Genomic DNA, 18761 nt, shown 5'->3' with positions numbered 1-18761 from the left:
AGCGCTAGCGATAGATTTTGCAAACTATCGAATTCATTGTAGATGGAATTGATGCAGTAAATCTATAGTTTGCTTTCTGTAGACAGAGGCTTCTGTAGGCTTGTCTTGTAGTCATAAAGTGTTGAATTTTTTTTCTCATTCTTTTGGTACTGTTATGCTGGAAATATTTGAAACTTTTGCCAGTGACAATAAATGTTAAAGTTTGGCGAATGCATGAATAGTTTTTGGCGTTGATGCCTCCCAGTTTCATACATTTCATTAAGTATTTCTCTCTCAACGTTTGGGGTATATATTTTTTTTCTTCGTACAAGCTAGGCAGCCTTTGTGAAATTTGCAATTTTATTTTTGCATCTTGCAAATTGCATGTATGATTTTATTTAAATTTCTTTTGTGAATGTGGCATAAATATGTTTTGAGCAGCTAGGTAACAATGCTTGCACCAAAAATATTAGGAGCACACTTCACTCACATTTTATCTAGCTCACAGCTTTGAGGTAATTTTCTCCCTGGTGGCTCTTCGGATTGTATTCCGGATTTTATTATACTTCGAAGTAGTGAGAAGCATGCACACTATTTAGTCAATTGACAGAGACATTGCTCATGCAAAAAAGTGTTATTGCTTCGTAGGCTCAATACGCAGTGCGTATGGTACGGAGTCCAGGGAGATTCTCTTCTGGCTCGATACCGCGTGGCAGACGTGCTGCTCACCGCGTGCAGCTCGTTTGCTGGCGTAGAGGGCAACATGGCCTCCCAGCATGGCGATCTATTGCACATGCAGCGCTACAGCTTAGTGGCTGGCGCAAAGTTGGCAACGTGGCCTAACGCAGGCAAGTGTCCGTCCAGCGATTTCTCACTCAGGTCTCCTTCACCTCCTTGTGCCCCTGGTCATTCATGCGGCTTGGAGGTGTGTTGTCTTGCAGCGTCCAGCTCGCCCCTGGAGAAACGTTGGGCTTATAACCTGTTGGAGGGATGATTTGCGCAGAGTTGTTAGGGCAGTACAGTACGGAGTGAGGACAAAAGTAGAGTGGTCTAGGCGGCCGTAGTGGAGAGGAAGTCTTGAGTGTAGAAGGAGAAGACGCTTGTGGTGGACTTGGTAAAAGAAGAAGTGATGAATTATAGAGTCTGGTGTTCTGGTGGGGGGGGGTACTCTCCACCAACCAGTCCAGTTATGTACGATTTCTCTATATGAAATAGTACAGTTATATTCCACTAGATAGTCATCATCACATCGGAGATGCTTACTTCGACAGCCTCCCACATCGAGGAATGTGTATGATGCTCTATCTGTCGGATAGTATTTAATGTACCACAGGTGGCTGTTTATAACAGTCCTGTACGTACATGAGCATTTACAGGAAGTAGATCTTGTTTTGATATTGATGATCTTTTCCTTTGACTTTCATTGTCAGATTTGTCACCTTGTGCCGTTTTGCTTTGGCAATAACTGTGCTGATTTCTTGTTTTCATTGTTATTTTGGCTACTCAGGAAAACCTTAGAGGATTAAACCTGTTCACCGTAGTGATTGTTGTTGCTATCGTTTTAGTTATACGAATTTGTAGCAGCTACCTCAGGGAACCCCTAATTTTAAGGATCAAAACCTGTTCGCTGAATTGTTGCTGTTATCGTTTTAGCTTTACGAATTTGTAGAAGCTACCTCAGGAAAACCTTTAATTTTAAGGATCAAAACCTGTTCGCTCTGTTGTTGGCTACTCAGGAAACCTTTGAGGATACACCTGATCACCGAATTTATCTTTATATATTTTGTGTAAGCGTTTTAGCTTTGTTCATTTCTTAAACTGCCATTGTTTTGCTCTTTCATATGTGGATATTTCTTCACACTGTGTGGTTTGTTTTTTGTTTTTCGCTGCTGAGGTCTTATAGACTTGCCTCCCAATTTCATGAAATGGTTGATATAGGTGCTGCAGTCATTTTCAATTTGTTCTGACTATTGTTATTGAGAGCTTATAGTTTTCACATATTTTTGAAGAAAGGCTATAGCTTTTAAAAGCATAAATAACATCAAACAGTGTCATCGGTAGCGTACGCATCATATTTGCAGTAAGTGTGCAGGCTCTCGTCGTTGGGGTTATTTTTCTCCCTAGAGGCTCATCGAGTTGTTTCTCGTTTGGAAGTTTATAATTTTATTTTTACTTCGCGAGCGCTAGCGATAGATTTTGCAAACTATCGAATTCATTGTAGATGGAATTGATGCAGTAAATCTATAGTTTGCTTTCTGTAGACAGAGGCTTCTGTAGGCTTGTCTTGTAGTCATAAAGTGTTGAATTTTTTTCTCTCATTCTTTTGGTACTGTTATGCTGGAAATATTTGAAACTTTTGCCAGTGACAATAAATGTTAAAGTTTGGCGAATGCATGAATAGTTTTTGGCGTTGATGCCTCCCAGTTTCATACATTTCATTAAGTATTTCTCTCTCAACGTTTGGGGTATATTTTTTTTTTCTTCGTACAAGCTAGGCAGCCTTTGTGAAATTTGCAATTTTATTTTTGCATCTTGCAAATTGCATGTATGATTTTATTTAAATTTCTTTTGTGAATGTGGCATAAATATGTTTTGAGCAGCTAGGTAGCAATGCTTGCACCAAAGCAATATTAGGAGCACACTTCACTCACATTTTATCTAGCTCACAGCTTTGGGGTAATTTTCTCCCTGGTGGCTCTTCGGATTGTATTCCGGATTTTATTATACTTCGAAGTAGTGAGAAGCATGCACACTATTTAGTCAATTGACAGAGACATTGCTCATGCAAAAAAGTGTTATTGCTTCGTAGGCTCAATACGCAGTGCGTATGGTACGGAGTCCAGGGAGATTCTCCTCTGGCTCAATACGCAGTGCGTATGGCACGGAGTCCAGGGAGATTCTCCTCTGGCTCGATACCGCGTGGCAGACGTGCTGCTCACCGCGTGCAGCTCGTTTGCTGGCGTAGAGGGCAACATGGCCTCCCAGCATGGCGATCTATTGCTCATGCAGCGCTACAGCTCAGTGGCTGGCGCAAAGTTGGCAACGTGGCCTAACGCAGGCAAGTGTCCGTCCAGCGATTTCTCACTCAGGTCTCCTTCACCTCCTTGTGCCCCTGGTCATTCATGCGGCTTGGAGGTGTGTTGTCTTGCAGCGTCCAGCTCGCCCCTGGAGAAACGTTGGGCTTATAACCTGTTGGAGGGATGATTTGCGCAGAGTTGTTAGGGCAGTACAGTACGGAGTGAGGACAAAAGTAGAGTGGTCTAGGCGGCCGTAGTGGAGAGGAAGTCTTGAGTGTAGAAGGAGAAGACGCTTGTGGTGGACTTGGTAAAAGAAGAAGTGATGGCTGGTGGGGGGGGTTACTCTCCCTTAACCAGTCCAGTTATGTACGATTTCTCTATATGAAATAGTACAGTTATATTCTACTAGATAGTCACTATCACATCGGAGATGCTTACTTCGACACAGACAGCCTCTGCCTGCTGGTGCACTCTATCCAAGTGCTCGTAGGATCTGTTTTACTCTAGTACTCACTATTGCTTTAATGAAAGTAAGTCTTTTATTGTGTTGACACACTTAATTCTGTCCAGCATCTGTCTGGCCTCTACCGACTCTCGCCGACTCGGCGTCTGATCGCCATGCTGGCCAATAGATATTCCCGAACTAGACGTCAACACTTCTAAATCAGTCTAAACGGACGGACATGATGATTTCCAAGAGCCCCAAGACGGACAAGCGTCGCCAGTACCTCTGGATCGCGTACAACGTCGTGCTCTATGCTGTCATCGTGGTCTCAGGCGCCATTCTGTTCATGGTAATGGTTGGTATGGTGAAGGTCGGAGGTGGCGACAAAGACGTTAAGGACGACTGGATCGAGGTCAACTCGCAGATTCTCAATGGCGTTTTCACGTGGATGGCGATCACTAATCACCCGTTCTTCATCTACCGATTGGTCAAAATCCTGCAAGTTTTGGGTAGTCGGTGCTGGAACTGGGTCCCTGTCCTGGACAAGCGCGTTCGAGCGGCTCGGTACTTGAGTCGCCACTTCCCGCTCGTATTCGTCGACACAGAAGCTGTCTACAGCCACAAAGTCGAGAGCACGGAGGCACAGGGTGCTGCAGCGGACGATGGCGAAGTGTATCTGCTGACCGAGCACGAGGAGACGGAGACGCTCGAGGAGATCTCGTACAACCGGCGAGACGCCGAAAACCTGCGCAACACGTTCGTGATGCTCAACTGGAATTGTCTGTTCCAGTACCCGATCACTGCAGTCATGTGGGCATACGACGCCGACACGCGCCCTGGATTCGTCATTGGCGTCTTCCTGCCGCTTTCGTTCCTGTGCAACTTCGGGGGTCAGTACCGCATCTTCAAGCTCAACAAGGATATCAAGGCACGACGCAGTAGGAGAAGCAGTCTCTGCCCATAACTAGTGCCTTGTAGCTTATGACACGTGATCGGACATCATTATCAACAAAACGCTTGCAAAAAGCAATTGTAAATCTCACGCGCATTGGCTGGAAGAATTTTACTGCTTCGCGACTTCAATTATTTAATTAGCAGAAAGCCACTTGTCTGGTCATATGGATCCTGTCCTCGCTAGGAAATCGTGCTGTTAGTAGAAAGTAATCAAACGGCTTTGTCGGTGCTGTGTACTCAAACTGCCAGCTTCAGTATATAAAGCACTCCATCACCGATTTCTAGTCTCACAAGGCTAATAGATGCTGCATTTCCTTGCCTACCTCGCACTTCCGTTTCCGAATTCAAGCTGACAATGGCTTCCCCCGAGCCGGCTACTCCAATCCTCGGTGACACGTACGAGACAGTACGAGAGCAAAATCGATGCAAGAATGCCGCGTTGGCCGTGTATACATGTAACACAGTCCTGGAAGCCGTGCTTGTCGTCGCTCTTGGGATTCTCCTGGGCGTGAAAGCTGGCCTCCTCGATGTGGGCGACCAAGCTGCCCAGGATGACTGGACAGAAGTGTCATCGCAAGTTCTGAATGGAGTCTTCACGTGGATGGCCATCTCTGATCAGCCTTCCTATATCTATCGCTTGACCATGACATTGCGCGTGTTGAGGGCAAACCAGACGGAGTCGGGTATTCGAGCAGCTCGGTACCTGAGCAAACATTTCCCCGCAGCTTTTCAGTGTAATGTCGGCAGTCTTGAAGCTCAGAGCGCGAACATGAACTCGGTCAGAATAGAAAATGTTGAGTGCATCAACAACATTTCATTTCTTCGCAGCGATGCCAAGTACCTGCGAACGGCTTACATTTACCTCAACTGCGGGTGCTTTTTCCAGTATGTTATGTCGGGCTTTATGTGGGGCTACGAAGCTTCTTCGCGTCCTGGATTTGTGCTGCCTGCTCTGCTTCCACCAGTCGCACTTTGCAATGCCGTTGGCCAGTATCGATTGTATACACTCAACAAGCGAACCGAAAAAAAAGGTGCACCATTTCCTGGAAACCTGTCAAGTACGCGCAGCTCAGTGACATCTCCTCGGTCATCTCTTTAGGCGATCCGCCCGTAATTATTGGTCTCAGTTCGACACAGCCTGTGTTCGTTCTGTTGCTGTAGTTCCGGCTATTTAGTGTATACCGCTAATAGTTTGCTTCCAATCGAATGAAAAAACTGCAATACCGGTATTTATTGCGTTTGTACTCAATCAATTCCCTATTTTAAAACTACTGCTTTAGCTAAAACAAATACTGTAGTACCTCAAAGTTTAATACTTCGAAGTATTAATACTAGTAGTACTAATACATAGTGACGAAATACTATATATACAGATTAGACCGCACAAGCATGTATATACCGTAGTTTCGGAAAGAAAACAGGCAGCATCCCGGTCTTTCTTTTCGATTTACTACCGACAGGACTAAGGACAAATAGCTATTACAGCGCTTATTGCGGTATTTTTTGGCCTAATTTTTTAATACAGAGCACGATAATTGTACCCCATTATTTAAGGTGCCGCGCTAAATACAAGAACTTCAACGAGAATCACCTAGTGAGCTACAAAACTATTTAGAAGCCATTCACAAATTAGTACATGTATTATAATTGTTCATGCACCCACTTCAAAACTGATGCGGGAAAAACTCTTTACTTCACTGTAAATAAATAATATTTTAAACCTTGATGTCGATCCAGAAATTGCAAATCGTTGGTACTGTAAACAGCATCTCGAACACTACAATCGGCAAACTTGCTCGATGAACAATATCCAGCGTGTGCATGTTTCTCAAATGAGACTGCGTAAAACAAAATGTTACTTATGAGCCTAAGTACGAATCGCGATTTAAGCACTCTAAACGAAAGCGGGGCGTCTCCTCTATCTTTTGAGCCCTTATAAGCTGCAGAAGGCTTAAAACGGAAGAAGTTGTGGTCGCTCAAAAATATTATCTTCATTTATGGGCCCTCGAAATGACGATACATTTAGGAGTGTTGCGAGCTCAATATTTTTTCAATTTTAGAGATTTAAGTGTTATTTAAAAGCTCCTGTTAAAAGCAATTGAATAAGGGTAGTTCTACAGTTTCTTCGAAGGAAGTTTACAATAAATGTCACTGTTTCGGTTAAGTGCGAAAATCAATTGGCCAACTTTAAGCTCGATTATCTCTTGTTTGACGCAGTCTCAAATGCGTCAGTACTTAGATAAATGACTTCACTTCCAAACAAGCGACCAACAACTGACACTTACTGCGTCATCCGCAAGCCACTGAAATGGTCTCTCGCGTTGATTCGCCACCAGCACCAGTTCTAGAATGTGGATACGAGCCCATTGCCGACTCAAAACAGCGCTGGAAAGTGGCGTCGATGATCTACCACGGTGTGCTCATAGGTGTCATCGTCGTCGCTATTTTGACTCTCGGCATGGTCCAAGCTGGAATTGTAGACGTGGGAGACAGCGACGACAAGGACGATTGGGTAGAAGTGTGTTCGCAGATCATCAACGCTGCATTTACGTGGCTGGCAGTCACGAACCAGCCGTTTTATATTTACCGATTTGTGATGACAACGATTGTGTTGAAAGCCAGTGGTGGAGATCAGAACGTGGGCATGGAGTCGGACATTCGCGCTGTCGGCTATTTAAGCAGGGTATTCCCACATGTATTTGTAAGCAAACGTGCTATTGCCTGCGAGATCAACGCAGAGCTTGACGAAATCCAGACTTTGTCGGACGAGAGCGATATCCGGGAGGTCGTGGATTTTGTATTCTTTCGCAACGACGTCAAGTACTTGCAGAATACGTTCAGCATCTTGAATTGTGGCTGCGTGTTCCAGTACGTCATGTCGGGATACATGTGGGGCTACGATGAATCCTCGCGTCCTGGATTCGCTCTACCAGTGTTGCTCCGCCAGCGATTCTCTGCAATATCGCTGGCCAGTATCGACTCTACCAACTCAAAAAGAAGTGCGAAGGTCGACAACTCAGATCTGCTACGGTTACCGATGAGCTGTCAAGTGCTTAATTAGGTACGCAAGATACATCGTGTAGTAAAAGATCCTGCTTTACGATCAGGATCAAAGCGAGCGTTGCTGACCTGCGAATATCAAGACTTCTCTCAAACATGTTGTTAGTAGGTTATATAGTATTGTACGTTTCATGCATTTTGGCGGAGACCTTGCTTATCTCAACGACTTATCAAAGTTGGAACAGCGATTTAGTCACTTGACGAGTAGCATATTTAAGGGGGTTGACGACTTTGAGGACGAGTTGGGCTCAGATAATAACGAATGGCGGACATTCGAACCGCCATTCGCTGTCTAAACTCATTAAAGTCTCTGATATCAACTGCTCAAGGCTCTGACAAGCATGACCAAGTCAAGTGATCTTCGTTGGCGGGCGGTATCATTGATACATGTTTACGACGTTGATATCGCGCATGTTGCAAGCATTCTCGGTGTATCGAAAAGGTCCATAGAGAGGTGGTATGGGTGGTTTCTCAATCGAGGTACTGTCGAAGGAAAGGGTCGGAAGCAACGCACGTCAAGATGGCCGCAAAACGTGTGCCATTTTGTTCGTGAATATGCTCAGTCTCACCCGTGTTTCTACATCGACGAGCTGCGGTCAGCACTGAGAGCTCGCTTCCCTACACTGAGAAATACATCCGAAGCTACTATCTGTAGAGCCCTCCGCTTCGACCTGCACCTCACGCGCAAGTTGCTCAGCAAACGGGCAAGGGAGGCAGCTCCGACGGAAATTGCGGTGTACTACAATAAGCTACTTCCATTTTACAATGGACCAGAGCAGCTCGTCTTCTTGGACGAGACAGCGAAAGCCGGTCGTGACTGTATGCGTCGGTACGCGTGGTCGCCGAGGGGTACCCCTGCCGTGGTGGACCTGCCGTTTAGACGGGGTGAGCGTGACTCCGTGCTGGCTGCAATGGATACAACAGGGTTTTTTGCTTGGGAAATGACGTGGGGGACGTTCTCGCGCAGAGAGTTCCACAAGGCTTTTAGTGAAAAGATTGCACCATTGCTAAATCGGTGGCCTCTTCCTAGAAGCATTGTAGTTCTTGATAACGCAAAGATACACATGTATCGTGAACTGGAGGAATTAGTACACTCAACGGGTGCTCTACTCTTCTTTCTACCTCCGTATTGCCCACAATTAAATCCTATAGAGGTGTCATTCTCTCTACTCAAGCGATGGATCATCAACCACGCCAATATGGCATTCCAAACTAACCCCGAGGCCGTATTAGAGGTTGCATTACGAGATTGCACTCGTTCTAACGATTCTATAGGTAAAAATTTGTATCGAAAATGCGGATATTCAATAGATTTAGTTAGGTATGTATTTGACGATAGAGCAGATAGTACTAGATAAGTTATACTACAGCTTGCCTTCCATCATCGTCTACTCCGTCTTCTTCTATGTCTTCAGTGAAGTCGTCCGCTCTGTCATCTTCTAAGTCAGCATGATCTAAATCAACTGCGTCTTCGGGTACGGCAACGGTACGTACTGCTCGTTTGCGAAACGGCGGCCGGAGATCATATCCTGGTAAACCCAAAACTGACCGAACCTCTTGGATGTTTAGGTCGATAGGTACTAGCACGCCGTTAATCATGATATGGATACGACGAGTCTCCGCATTTGCTGCGCTTGTCGCCGCCGCAACTTCGTGCTGGTGTTGTCGAGCGCGAGCGTCAATGTAGTTTAGCTGACGGAAGGTCTCGTTGTTCGGTTGAACAACTGGAGCATCGTCATGTTGCCGCGCTTGTACAGTTGCCCAGTACTCGAGCGATGCTGGCCCTGGGGCCTCTCGGTTTTCACTTCTCAAGGTCTCCGCTATATTGCGAGAGGCCTGGGCCATACGGACAGCTGTTGCCCGATGGATTGGGTTTGATTTTTTGACCCGGTTGACGTACATGAACAGAGCTAGCCGCTGGCTTGGACTCTTTCTTCTACCCCACACCTTCCGCAATAGCTGTGAGAACGCTTCTGCGTCCTCGGGTAGACGCTTGTAGTCACTTTGTCGGGCGTTCACAGTGGCTTTAATGTAGACGCCAGCATCCGCTGGCCAAGTCACAGCCGAGTCGTCCTTCACCAAGAGTCGCAGCTTCTCCTTAAGTACTGCGTACCCTTCTTCAACCGAAAAAGTCATAGCACGTCGCGATCCGTGAACCGCTCTACAGTCTGTTAGAGGCTCTCCGATCTTAAAAGTCACCTCTGTGTCGCACTCGTGGCGAAGCTCGCGTAGAGCAGCCTCCATTCTCTAGTTGCTCTCGATGATGAAACTTTTCGTCTGAATAAAAAAACAACGAGTTGGTCGTTTTATGGAAAGCGATTTATGTAAATAGCAACAACGACTTAGACAGCGAATAGAGCGCGCAAAATCAATGAAGTGGACAATACTTAAGTACTGTATACCAATGACTACGCAAGTGTCAGACCGTTAAACATTGCTGTTAGCATTGATACAGCTGAAAGCTCAGTTTGAGAAGTTCAAAAGAAGCAGTGTTTTAATTATAAAAAAACTAAGTACATTGTAACATAGCTTAACAGCATATATATATGTATTTTACTAAACCTAGTTTTTCTAAAAACAATTATACGTTGTAACACATGTATTTTACAGTACTACGTAGTACTTTGTAAAACAAACAATGCTTATGCTCTTTTACCATTTAAGGTTAACAACTTTTGTAATTTAAATGTAATCTAGCGAATTCGACGGGGTAAGCAGCAAAATCTAAATATACATTGTGAGAAAATATGCATTCTTAAATGCAAATCTGAACTACATAGCACAACACGAGGGATATATCTTACTTAACAATTGGAGGTGAGCACAAAATAAATCGTGTTTGAATAATTCGAGATCAAGTTGCGGAGGACATCGTTGGGTTACTAATGAAAGAGAAATGATACTATAACAGTAGGTTGACGCCTCACTCGCTGTTCGTCTGGACGTGATCCAGAACATGACCGGGTTCCAAACTAATAATGTAAATTAATGTCTCTTTTAAATGATGAAATGCCCCGATACGCTGTGCCACAACGATCCTTTGTTAATTAACTGTATAAACAGCCTCAACTCTCACTTCATTTCCAAAAAAACAGACAGAAGCTCACATCGAAATACCAATGTACCAGCCGAATCGAGCGCCGGCATCAGCTACGCCAATCCTCGGTGATACTAATGGACATTCCACCAACCCGGGTTGGGAGCGGAAACTCGCAACGAAAATATACAACACAATTCTGGAAGCCATAATCGCTATCGCAGGCGTAATTCTCTTGCTAGTCCAAACAGGATTGCTACCGGTGGGTGATAAAAGAGCCCAAGGTAGGTGGGTGGAAATTGCAACTCAAGTCAGTCTTCATGTGGAGGTCCATTACAAGTCATCCGTACTACATCGTCCGTCTGGTCATGACGTCGCGTGTGCTGAATGCAAGCGGAGAGCATGGTGACCAAAAACTGGGATTGGGTATTCGTGCTGCCCGCTATTTGTGCTCGAAATTCCCGGTCGTGTTTGTCCACAGAGAAGCCGTTTTTGACCACGACGTTGCCTGCATTGAGTCCCAACGTAGTGACACGAAGAACATGAAACCGTCTTTCGAAACCAAAGAAATTAGTCGCCTCGGGAACTTCCTGTTCATTCGCGACGAAGTCAACTACATACAGAACTCGCTAGTCATCTTGAACTGCGGTTGTCTACTTCAGTACCTCATGACGGCTTACCTGTGGAGCTACAATGCACTGACGCGTCCTGCGTTCGTGATGCCCGTGCTGCTACCACCGACGATTCTATGCAGTGTCATTGGCCAGCATCGCCTGAAAAAGCTCAACAAGAGGGGCGAATGCCGACGAATGATTCTTACTGACGGTGTTCCAGTATTTCGGGAACTCTCGACTACGCGAAAGTCAGAATCGCCACTTTAATTGTAGCCCCGCGTGCGTATTGTGTATATTCATGACTTTTTTTAAAATAAAAGTTTGAATACAGCAGATAATTTATCATCGCCGCGTCCCAACTCTTCTCTCATATTCTCTTTCAGAAGCAAGATGGCCAACGTCCGCGAGTCAAGCCTCGAGCTACTGTGTATCTGAGTATCCTCGTATCTTTGCTCCAGCCATTTCAAAGCGGTTGGTCCACCTCGCAGCTGAATTTGGCTCAGTTCCACGATACTACAGAGTGCAACTCCCGCCCTGTGGCTGCAAACACTTGTCTTATGTTTCCTGGCCATTCGAAGCTGGAATGGACTTTTGCAGTCAACGCGTGGATTTTCGGTGCGATGGTGGGCAGTCTATCGTGTGGCCGATTCAGCGATATGTGGGGCCGCAAGAAGCTGCTGTTAGGTAACTGTAGCTTTATCATTGTGGGAGCGGTAGTCCAGATGAGTGTGTCGGACATTTGGCTGTTCACTGTGGGTCGTCTCATTGCTGGCATTGCTTCTGGAGTGGCCACGGGGACAATCGGAGCCTACGTGAACGAGTTGTCGCCGCCATATCTTCGCAATGTTCTTGGACTGGGTCTCCAGATCTCAGTGACGTTCGGTATCATGATGCCAGCCGTGGCGTTCTTCTTCGCCAATACCAGCACTGGCTGGAGATTTATTGCCGGGTTTCCGCTGGTACTAGCAGCATTGTTTTTACTTTTAGCTCCGTCTCTTTGTGTGGAGAGTCCTGCGTGGTTGTTGATGCAGAACCGCCAAGAAGAGGCCGAGCATGTGATTGCTCGATTGTATGGAGTGGAGAAGGTTCGTGCAGTGTTAGAGTGGCTTGAGACAGAGGACAGTGAGGAGGCTCTGATCAGCGGGAAGCAAATGGAGGAATCCATGTTTGACACGAAATATCGACGACAACTCGCTGGAGCGATGCTACTGTCGTGTTCACAGCAACTCTCGGGAATTAACGCTGTATTCTATTATTCGAGCAGCATTTTTGCAGATGCTGGCATCTCCGATCCACGAGTGGGAACGCTAATTATCGATTTTATCAACATCTGGCCGGCATTCTTTACGGGATTTTTGGCTGTTCGTTTCGGGAATCGCACTATGATTTTGTGGGGATTGGCTGGTATGTTTGCCATGGCTGTTGGTATGACGCTGGCGTTTCTAGTACATGTGCCAGCATTGTCCGTGTTTTTCACGGCATTGTATGTGATCATATTTGGCGTAACGTTGGGCCCACTAGTGTGGGTCATGACGGCAGACATTTTTCCAGATTCTATCCGTGCGAGCGCTTCCTCGTTGTGTATTGGCATCAACTGGCTCTGCAATCTTGTTGTGGGGGTGTCGTATCCTTACTTGGCTGACGCTCTGAAGGACTACAGCTTCGTACCGTTTGTCGGATTGTTGGCTCTGTTTTACTGCATGGCACTACAGCTCGTGCCCGAGACGTCGGGCAAAACGAGTGCAGAGATTCAGGTGGAGTATGAGCGACGTCATCACCAGTGACACCAAACATGTGCCAACAAAAGCTTCTCAAATCAACAAACAATATAAAAGGTGTCAATTATGCAGCAGCAAGAAGGTTTTTTTTGCAACAAGATTTTTTTGCAACAAGATTTTTTTCGTGGTGGTTCAAACGGCCTTCTATTTGGGATATTTTATCCTTTAGAAGCCTTACTATAAAACGCTATTAACCCCTTCAAACCGGAGGATTTTGTTGCCTTTTTTCTAACCTACGCTGTATATACATGGTACGTTTATATGAGTTTCAGTATACCCTAGTGGAACGGAGTACTGTAGGATGGGACGTGTGAGAGTCCGTACCAGAAGGGGTTGGCTGTTTCCTTTTCTCCATACATAGGTGCCTCTATCCGGTATATCTACAGCTACGCATTAGCTATGTACGCTGTTACAGATGCGTCAGAGAGAGTGTTTTGCTCACATAACGGTTTTGGTTGCAGAGCCCCTTGTGGAGTCGGGCGAGACCAGCGGATCTGTAGAGAAATTATCTCTAAAATTTAAGAAAGCGTGCAGCAGAAAGGGGAATGATTTATGCATACTTTAATCAAGTATCTTGTTATCATCCATGCAGCAATCAATGATGACGATCGCAATTTTGAACCAAATCGAAGCTGCCAAATTTGGGATGACCTGTCTAATGGTTGTCAAGTGTCTAGTCTACTCCCTGTCATCAATGAAGCGTGAGCAAGTGAGGACAGTCAACTTGCTTGCACATAAAAAGAATGACCATAGATCGCACAGAAGTCAGCAACAAATTCACTTATACAAATTACTGCTTCACTTACTCAGAATCCGAAGAATCTTCAGAGACTTCAGAGGCCCTGGTGTCCACGCTTGGCTGGTGACTTCCCTGGAGATCCCGTCGTCTTTGATCCACGCACGCGGAACTTGCCCTTCATGTTCTTCGAGATTGCCTTGCCATTCTTGTAAACCTTGTGTCAAATATCCCAGCAATTCTGGACTCCATCCACTTCGGCCTCACGCACAAGTAGATCGGCCCCACAAAGTCACCGCTGTCACAGAAGTAGGTCGTAGTCGCCCCACGTTCGCCTTCCGTCCTCATAGCGCACACCTTGCAGTTCTTCCGCACCCTCTTTCTCTGTCCAGAGTGGTCACGCCAGTCCTAATTCTGCTTTGAACTGTGGCCTGTAGGCTCTGCGTCGGGAGCGACTTCTTCTTCTGCGGACACGTCTTCATCTGTATGTTCAGGTTAGACTAACTGTATATACACCGTAAGATATACAGCATACACCCTTACCTGGATTGAAAGTGTTTTCTTCGTACATGTCCTCCATGGTGAGCTCAATGAGCTGCTGATGCAGTCTGCACATGTACTGGACATGCGTCATGCCCTTCACCTTTTTAGTCTTGGAGTAAGCACGATGTATGATATACCCATTTGTGATAGCCATATCTACAAGTCCCAGAAACAACGACTTGTAGTACTTGCGGTAAGTTATAGACTGCTGGACCGAGTAACGCTGGAGCCGGAGTTAAGCATGGACGTCAACTCCGCCCATGAAGCGATGGTAATCCTTGATTACCTTGGGGCACGCAACTTCATTCTGCACACCACGCCTCTCTCTGCGTGCCACACAATCAAGCGTGAGGTTTCCACCAACAGAGAGAAAGCGAACAGGCTTGCTGTCCCACCAGCAAATTGCAGCCAAATTATTCATATGCTTTGAGCGAGCAAATGTCACTGACCCACGCGGAGTGTCCTTTGGTCTTGTTTTTTTATTCTTAGCCACCACTGCTTTACCAAATCCGCCGCGATTCGTCATAATTGTCCCAATTGTATAGAATCCCATGATCAACAGCTGTACCGCCAGAACGATAGAGGTATAGAACCACAAGTCTCATCGTCTTGTCACCAGGTTTGCTTCCAAAAACAGCTCGCAAATTCCTCACAACCGTGTCGCGATGCGCATTTTCCTCGTCAACACCACTTCCATATAAATCAATCACTGACGCATAATATACAGTATATGATACAGGTTAGGTGTAACATGTATGCATAATATACAGCATAAAAAACAACGTACGATCCTTAGCGGCGTGCCTCGTGTCGCTTCCTCCCTCTATTCTTGATGAATCCACTTGCTCTTGTCCATCGTCACCTAACATCGCCGGACTTTGTTTCTTCTTATTACTAGGCGCAGGGTCTTCTCCACTTGTATGAGAAGACGAGGCCTGGCTTTTATCGGGCTCTACATATTTCAGCACAGCAAATACGAAGCATTGTAGCATATACAGATTAGCATGAATCGACAGAAGGTTAAATATTCCTTGTAGCATACCTTCTGGTGACACCAGACTTGGTGCCGCAAGTTTTGGAGGTGGTGGAATTTTGGAAGCGCTTGCAGAAGATGCACTTGTTTTCAACGCTGTATCACACTAAAGTAAAATATACAGAATTACACATACAGGTTAATGATAAATTGATGGAGTGTACCCAAGCACCCGTACCTTTCGGACTTTCATGCGCTGCTGACTGGGATGAAGGTGTTCGCACTGGCGACGTGGCCGTCGCCATTTTAGTAGGGGACTAGACCTTCTAGCTGGGGACTTAGACGACGATCTCGTCTTCGTGGGCGGCTTGCGCCCAGGCGATTGACGCCCAACAGTCGATGCAAGTTGTGCAGTAGCCGCTTTAGCGGCTTCAGCTGCTGCTGTAGCGCGGACTCGGTCGATAGCTGACTGCTGACGCATTGTACATGCGATATAAGCCATTAGAATACAGATAGCATGACAATACACAAATCACTTACTTTTCAAAGCGTAGTCCACCACGGCTTGATCCCCAAGGACGTAGTCGAGGCCATCAGTGTCATTAGCACTACCACCTGGCACGATGTACTTCCATCGCGTCTCAATCCCGCGAGAAGGCGGTGCCTTGGGCGTCCATTCCAGTTTCTTAAACTCCGGCCAGATAAGACGGATGTGATTTGTCCCACGCTCTTCCTCGGGTACTGCCGCTGCGTCTTCACGTGGAGCGGTGTCACGCGTCCCCACCATCACTTTTCTCCTCCCCGCGCAAAATTTCAACTGACTGGCCTGGGTGATTTGGCGCGAAAGGTTCCTCTAAAATTCAATATTTTATCTGAATGATTGTTTCAAGCTGTCAGATCGCATTCCAAAAATCGAGAAACTGGAGAGTAGTAATGTAACCCCTACCCTATGTAGAAAGGCGATTTACCTCTTTTTTAGCTCCAAACCGTTATATAAAATTTGTAGACCGAAGGATGTGCAAACACCAGGGCCATAGTGAAAGCAATATTTCCTTATACTGTATATACAGCATAAGCCCTCATAACCAGGGCATCTTTCCGAATTCTAACGCAACTTATACAGCTACCAGTTTAAAGGGGTTTACGGTTCTCAATGTAGTCCGTCTTTCTGCTTGACAGAGGGTTTCCCTTTTGTTGAATTTGTTCCTCCGTCCGTTGAAGATACTCTTCGAATACACTTCGGTGGGTCATCCTGTTTGTAATGTCGAATACGTATGTTGCATTTTGGCTCATTGTAGCCAGTTTCTTGGCTGCTGTGAAGGCCGCCAGCTTCGATATTCTCCACGGTATCCTGAAGAAGGAGGCTAGTGCACTGGGATTACAGCAGTCGCTGTCATCGGCCTTATCTTCTGAGTCTTTTCTGAGCATGCTGGAGGCTCGTGAATTGATGGTATCGATCATTCTCTAAGGCTCATCTTGACGACAGATGGCTTGTCCTGCTTGTTCGAGGACGAAAGATCAAGCTTTGAGCGGGATTGCCGGTGGTTAAATGTGTTGCTACCAGCTACATGGAGCTTCCACACGTCTTCTCTTTCTTAAATGGTATACTATCCATCCTCCTTGGGACTCTCTTCCGGGAGGATTTTGCGCGTGGTAACGAATACGGCAGGTTTCCATATGTTCCATATCCCTTTCAGGATGAACAGATATCATGATTCTATGGCATAGTTCCAGGCACACACCCCAATTTCCGCTTTGATGGTTGCGCCTTCCATGGCTAGCTACCGCCATGACTTAATACGGGCTAGCTCCCCAGACTATGGAGACTGTTTCACTTTTCGATGTGTGTATTTCGTTGAAAATATGACGAATTCTTTGTCTTCATAGTATGACTGGGGTTGTTGTTGTCCATATTAACAATAATATCTCCAGTTCTTTGTCGTGACATTTTGTCCATCGAGTTATGCATTGCTGAGCTACTGACAGGAATTAATGCTGTCGCTGTTGGTTACTTCCTTGACGCAACGTGTTGCAGTAATGCCTTCGTTTGCTTAAGGTACAGTGGTCACGGTAATGAATCTCATTGAAATTGTTTTGTGTGGAGTAATTGTTTTATTTCACACAGCATTTGATCTCCGTGAGAGTATTAATGAAATCCCATTAAAAAGTGTTTGGTAAAATAAATCTCATTGCTATTATTTCATGTAGCCCTATAATTAACCTCACATCTACATGTCGGCATAAATTATTCCAGAATTTACAGTTACAGTTAGAACCGAGGGTTGGAATGTCACCGGACTGTGCAGTGGCAGAGAGAATTATTAAAAAAAACATCATGAAATGAAGAAGGCTTAGACACAAGTACATGCAATCATATAATTTAGAGCCACAGCCAATTGGTACTTTTGTTGGTATTATAAAAAAGATACAGTGAAACTAATCTGAAGTACGAACATCAGTGTTTACAGCCGAGCAACCAACGGATGCCAATTATTGGGACAGAACATTCCACAGAACATACATCACCACAGACCTAACTCTAAAAGGGACAATTGACACCCGATGCACTGTTGCTGTGGGACTTAAACTCACAATGCAGCGATTGGCTAGGGCGATCATTAACCACTGCACCATAAGCAAGCCCGATAGTGAGTACAAGATATCACCCACAACTGAGATTAATAATGAACTCTTAAAAATTTTGTTCACGTCAATTATTCTCAACAAACTTGAGTGAGAATATTTAGTGTATGAGATTATTTATCAACTCAGATTAATTACCGTGACCACTGTAGTCGGAGCTCCAAGCCATTGATCAAGCCATCTTTTCCAAGCATGCTGTGCTTTATCGCAGCTCCATACTGTGTGGTCTATCGTTTCAGTGGTGCAAGGACATGTAGTTGAGGACATTCACGGTGGTCAGGCCATTTATCCTGGCGCAAGTTGAGAAACCCAAGAGCGATACGATACATTGTCCAGTTTTTGAAGTCTGTAAAAATACCTGGGTGGACCACAGTTGGTAAACAGTTTGTTGAAGCGCTGCAATTTGCCAGGCTGATGCACTTTTTTTCTTTTTATTCTTTCGAGAGTGGGCTGAAGGTTGTATCGGAGTTGTGTTTTTAACACCTTGGTTCGCTGTTTACGGATCGTGATTCCCAAGATGGCTGATTTCGCGAGCTCTGGTGCTGACCAAGGATATAGATCAGTTCGTGGTGTTTGTTTAAAAGCGAGACCTTCTCGGTTTATCCAAGTCACTAGTTCTTTGTAGTCGTAAGTCTTTTGGTACGATGCTGACGCTTTCATAATGCTCCAGGTCCACCCGTCTTGGTTGCGTTGTAGTTGTATGTCCAGATTGCTGCTCTCTCCGCTCTTTACTTTAGCTGTTATAATGTCGTCAGCTTCCCCATAAGCCCATTCTGAATCATGTTGCATACGTGGGAGACTGCTAGGTTGTAGTGTTTGGGGCTTCACTGTCCAGTTTTTCAAAGGTAGGCTGAGCATGACACATGAGCACCGTCTCACTATTTGGCGTGAATGTCTCTGTGTATATGGTTGTCGGTGCAGTGGTGGTTGTAACACGGCGGCCTTATCGCTCTGCAGTGGGTTCAAATTCTCGATAGTAAAG

The 18761-nt window shown here is 45.5% G+C and overlaps 3 protein-coding genes across 3 annotated transcripts; 2 read left to right on the top strand and 1 right to left on the bottom strand.

Annotated features, from left to right (window-relative positions):
- Positions 1 to 3663: 3663 nt before the first annotated feature.
- On the top strand, positions 3664 to 4482 carry PITG_00778 (uncharacterized protein; the record flags this gene model as incomplete). The annotated part of the gene is made up of 1 exon (XM_002909300.1): positions 3664 to 4482. One exon carries the CDS (start codon positions 3680 to 3682, stop codon positions 4403 to 4405), a length of 726 nt encoding a protein of 241 aa, XP_002909346.1.
- A 4332-nt stretch (positions 4483 to 8814) lies between these two features.
- On the bottom strand, positions 8815 to 9699 carry PITG_00777 (uncharacterized protein; the record flags this gene model as incomplete). The annotated part of the gene is made up of 2 exons (XM_002909299.1): positions 8815 to 8884; positions 9005 to 9699. 2 exons carry the CDS (start codon positions 9697 to 9699, stop codon positions 8815 to 8817), a joined length of 765 nt encoding a protein of 254 aa, XP_002909345.1.
- Positions 9700 to 11726: 2027 nt separating this feature from the next.
- Positions 11727 to 12890, top strand: PITG_00776 (solute carrier family 2, facilitated glucose transporter, putative; the record flags this gene model as incomplete). Its single annotated transcript, XM_002909298.1, has 2 exons — positions 11727 to 12191; positions 12264 to 12890. The coding sequence occupies 2 exons, from the start codon at positions 11727 to 11729 to the stop codon at positions 12888 to 12890; spliced, it is 1092 nt and encodes a 363-aa protein (XP_002909344.1).
- Positions 12891 to 18761: the final 5871 nt, after the last annotated feature.

Source organism: Phytophthora infestans, genomic scaffold (genome assembly GCF_000142945.1).
Source record: "Phytophthora infestans T30-4 supercont1.1 genomic scaffold, whole genome shotgun sequence".
Lineage (NCBI taxonomy): Eukaryota > Oomycota > Peronosporomycetes > Peronosporales > Peronosporaceae > Phytophthora > Phytophthora infestans.
Note: the sequence above shows the minus strand (reverse complement) of the source record. Positions and strands in the feature narration are given on the sequence as shown.